At 51.7% G+C, this 3,752-nt stretch overlaps 1 protein-coding gene across 1 annotated transcript; it reads left to right on the top strand.

The window, feature by feature from the left end:
- Window positions 1–486: 486 nt before the first annotated feature.
- Window positions 487–1,423, top strand: LOC125515784 (dehydrin Rab15-like). Its single transcript, XM_048681284.1, has 2 exons — window positions 487–745; window positions 875–1,423. Exons 1-2 carry the CDS (start codon window positions 554–556, stop codon window positions 1,142–1,144), a joined length of 462 nt encoding a protein of 153 aa, XP_048537241.1. The 5' UTR covers window positions 487–553; the 3' UTR covers window positions 1,145–1,423.
- Window positions 1,424–3,752: the final 2,329 nt, after the last annotated feature.

Below are 3,752 nucleotides of genomic sequence, written 5' to 3'. Positions count from 1 at the left end.
AAAATACTTGACTTTTATTTATTAAAAAATAAATGTATCTATATACTAAAACATGTCTACATACATTTATATTTTGACAAATGAAAGACATATATTGTGAAACGGAGGGAGTACATGTCTGCCACGGTCGTGAGTCATACAGTTGCAATCGATCACGCGGCGACACGCAGGGCATCGTCTAGCAGGCAGAGCAACAACGAAACGCACCGTCGTTTGTCATCAGAGAAGAAGAAGAAACGAACACCAGAGCGAGCTGATCCGTCGAGTCTACCGGCCTCCAGAACAACCCAAGGCGCACCTGCCGCGCTCCGGGCGCCACGGCGCATACACGCACTTGCCGGTCTGTCGCCGAGGACAGCTAGCCACGTCCACCTCCCAAGTCCCAACCCACCACGTATGGGTTGCGCACGCACCTCGCTGCCGTGGGTCTGGCTCGCGCCGCAGTATAAACACCCACCGTGTAGCGCTACAAAACTAGGCTTTGGAGTCCATTTTGGGACCGGTTCAGGCGATAGATACAGCAGCAAGTCCAACAACGGTAGTAGTAACAAAGATGGAGGAGTACCAGGGGCAGCACGGTCACGCCGTCGACGAGCACGGCGACCCCGTGGCCGGGCACGGCAACCCTGTGGCACGCTCCGCCGCCGGCGCGTTCACGGGCGCCGGCGGGCAGCTCCAGCACGGCAGGGAGGAGCACAAGACCGGCGGGATACTGCACCGCTCCGGCAGCTCCAGCTCCAGCTCGGTGCGGTTTCTACCTCTGCGTGTTCCATACTCCCATTTCAGAAAACGTTTTCTTTGGTAGTATGTTTCAGTCTTTCAGACACATGTGCATCTGCTGATTTCCGTCGCTGTTGTGTGTACGTGTTTGCAGTCTTCTGAGGATGACGGCATGGGCGGGAGGAGGAAGAAGGGCGTGAAGGAGAAGATCAAGGAGAAGCTCCCCGGTGGCCACAAAGACAGTCAGCAGCACATGGCCGCGGGAACCGGAGCTGGCGGGGCCTACGGGCAGCACACGGCCGCGGGAACTGGGACCGGCGGAGATTACGGGCAGCAAGGGCACGCAGGAATGGCCGGTGCTGGCGCCGGCGAGAAGAATGGACTCATGGACAAGATCAAGGAGAAGCTGCCCGGACAGCACTGAGCTGCCGGCCCCGACTGGCTGTCCGCTGCCGACTTGCCCTCTTGAGTTAAGCTTGAGCTGAGTAAATAAGATGCCTGCGAATATCTAAGGGTGTGTTTGGTTGCAGTTTGCAACGGTAGTTGCATTGCATGTCCATCGTCAGGCAGCCTGATTCTTTAAATGCAGCCTCATATGCAGCAGATGCAACCAACAGATTGCCTGCATTGCATAGAGGGCATTTACCCCTCGTGTTTGTTTCCATTTTTGTGCTTAGAATATGAGCAGATGCAAATTTCAGTTGTTTGGTCGCGTGTTTGTTTTCATTTTTGTGCTTAGAATATGAGCAGATGCAAACTTCAATTGTTTGGTCGCAAACAATGTTTATATTCTACTCACCATATTCAAATGTGGTGGCATTACAACCACATGATCGGCACAACAGCAAAACAAAGCAAGCAAGCAAATGAAATCAAACAAATCAAGCAAGCAAATGACAGCAAACTATTTAACTAGATTAACAGCAAGAGCATCCTCCTTTCCTGCACCACGCCAGGGTGATGCTCCTGACCAAAATATGAACAAGTTCCTAGCACAAGTACCCATAAATCTCGCCACACATCATAAAAGTTCAACATTAACATTTTACTTAACTTAACTACATAGCATGCTTGATGTCATCAACGTAGTTGTGCCTGCTGCAACGAAACCAGCACATGACCAAGGAGTCGTGGTTGTCTTATTGGAGAGAGTCAATATGATATTGGCGTGGGTTCTACCAACTAAACGAAGAAGTTTTTGATTGGATAAACATTAGACAAAGAAGTTTTTGATTGGATAAACAGCGTATAATGATATATGCTTCTTCGGCACACATGGAGACATACCTCCTGTAGATGACCCTTGAATTCAAGTAGATCTGAACCTTCAGTCCGAGTCCTGAGATGCGCACAACGATAAGATCATCGGGGACGATCCGGTGGCGGCGGCATAAGTAGTTCCAGCCCCGGCCAAGCATCATGTGCCCCTCGAAGTTCTGAACCTACACCCAGAATACGCACCGCTTGTTCACCGACAGCCTAACCACGCGCGGGAGCTGCTTAATGACCAGCTAGATGTTCATCACCTCCACGAACTTGCGAGGGATGACGAGCATGGTGAGGTCCTCGTTGTCCTTGATCTGCTGGTAGAAGCGCAGTGGCTCCCAGGCCCCCTCCTCGTGGCCCTGCCTCGAAGATCGTCCCCTTGAACAAGGCAGGCTCATGAAGGCGATCCTGTCAGGCAGGTCCACCGTCCTGAGCCACATGTTCATGGGGATGAAATCCTCGACGCTCTTAGCTCTGGCCACCGTCTGAGCTCCTCCACCCGCCACATTTCAGACAGTCTTCAATATCTTGTCAGGTAAGATAACAAGTATTAGTGCACAAACTCTTTGCAAAATAGCACTGATCAGAGGCATTTACCCAAGAGCAAATGCCACTTGTTGTTAGGCAAATGGCACTGATCAGTGGACTTGTCCAACAACAAGTGCCATTTATAAGTGACATTTTGCCCAACAACAAGTGGCAATGTCACTGATTAGTGGCACTGATCATTGGCACTTGCGATGAGTGGCACTGATCAGTGGACTTGCCCAACGGCAAGTGCCAATGATCAGTGCCATTTGCTTTTCCGCAACTGCCACTCATCAGTGTACTATCCTAAGCATGGCGACATCTAAAAATAACAACAACAAGTGCCAATAGCACCCATGTGCAGCCATGCACATTTGGCAGCATCCTAAAATGGTACTATTACATGCACGTATAACAATCAACACAAACCCTAGCTTGAACGTGTATGTTAGCAACATGAACAACAATATGAACATGATCATAGCTTGAACATGAACATGCCATTTTCATGAACACACATCCTAGCAAGACCCTACCATGAACACATATCCTAGCAAAGTACACTACCATTGGGATTCTAGCATGAACACAGCTACTAGCATGAACACAGATCCTAGGACACACTAGCAGTAGCAGTAGCAGATCCTAGGACACACACTATACGAAATAAGAATAGATCGGTCCGATTGGATCCAATCGGATCTACTCCAATCCCATCTAATCGTATCGAATCCACTAACTACTATCACATGCCTAAGAATTAAACACCTAATCTACGAGCAAGCATTGAGGGGGTTTGACTCACCGGAGCACGCGCAGTCGCAGCGAACCGCGGCCAGGGTGAAAACACCAGCGGGAAGGAGAGAGGTGGCGGAGCAGAGGAGGAGCCAGCCCTGGCGATGGCTTGCGGCATCGGCGCCGTGCTCATCGCCACGCCGGAGGTCGAGGAGAACGGCCCGCCGACAGGAGAAAACCCTTGGATGGGGGTCACGAAAACCCCCTTGCCTAATGGGGTCCCAACAAGCAGCAGCTCCCTCAACGGCGTCGATGCCGAGCCCAGGACCACGAGGTCAGGAATCAGCGGCGGAGCAGGAACGGCCGGCATCGCATTGGCCGGCGGTGGTGGCGGCTGCAGCAGATGGGGGACGGCGCTCGCAGCGCCGACACCAGGTCCCACCCTGAGTTTTGGAGCCTGGCCAGGCAGCGCTGCTGGATGCTGGCGATGCGCTGGTCACGGG

This window comes from Triticum urartu, chromosome 6 (genome assembly GCF_003073215.2).
Source record: "Triticum urartu cultivar G1812 chromosome 6, Tu2.1, whole genome shotgun sequence".
Taxonomy (NCBI): domain Eukaryota; kingdom Viridiplantae; phylum Streptophyta; class Magnoliopsida; order Poales; family Poaceae; genus Triticum; species Triticum urartu.
This window is presented reverse-complemented; position numbering and strand designations above follow the sequence as displayed.

Excerpts from the sequence above, each read along its gene's own strand:
- LOC125515784 (XM_048681284.1), top strand. The coding sequence starts at position 554 with ATGGAGGAGTACCAGGGGCAGCACGGTCACGCCGTCGACGAGCACGGC. Across the intron at positions 746-874 it reads GCAGCTCCAGCTCCAGCTCG|TCTTCTGAGGATGACGGCAT; the intron begins GTGCGGTTTCTA and ends ACGTGTTTGCAG.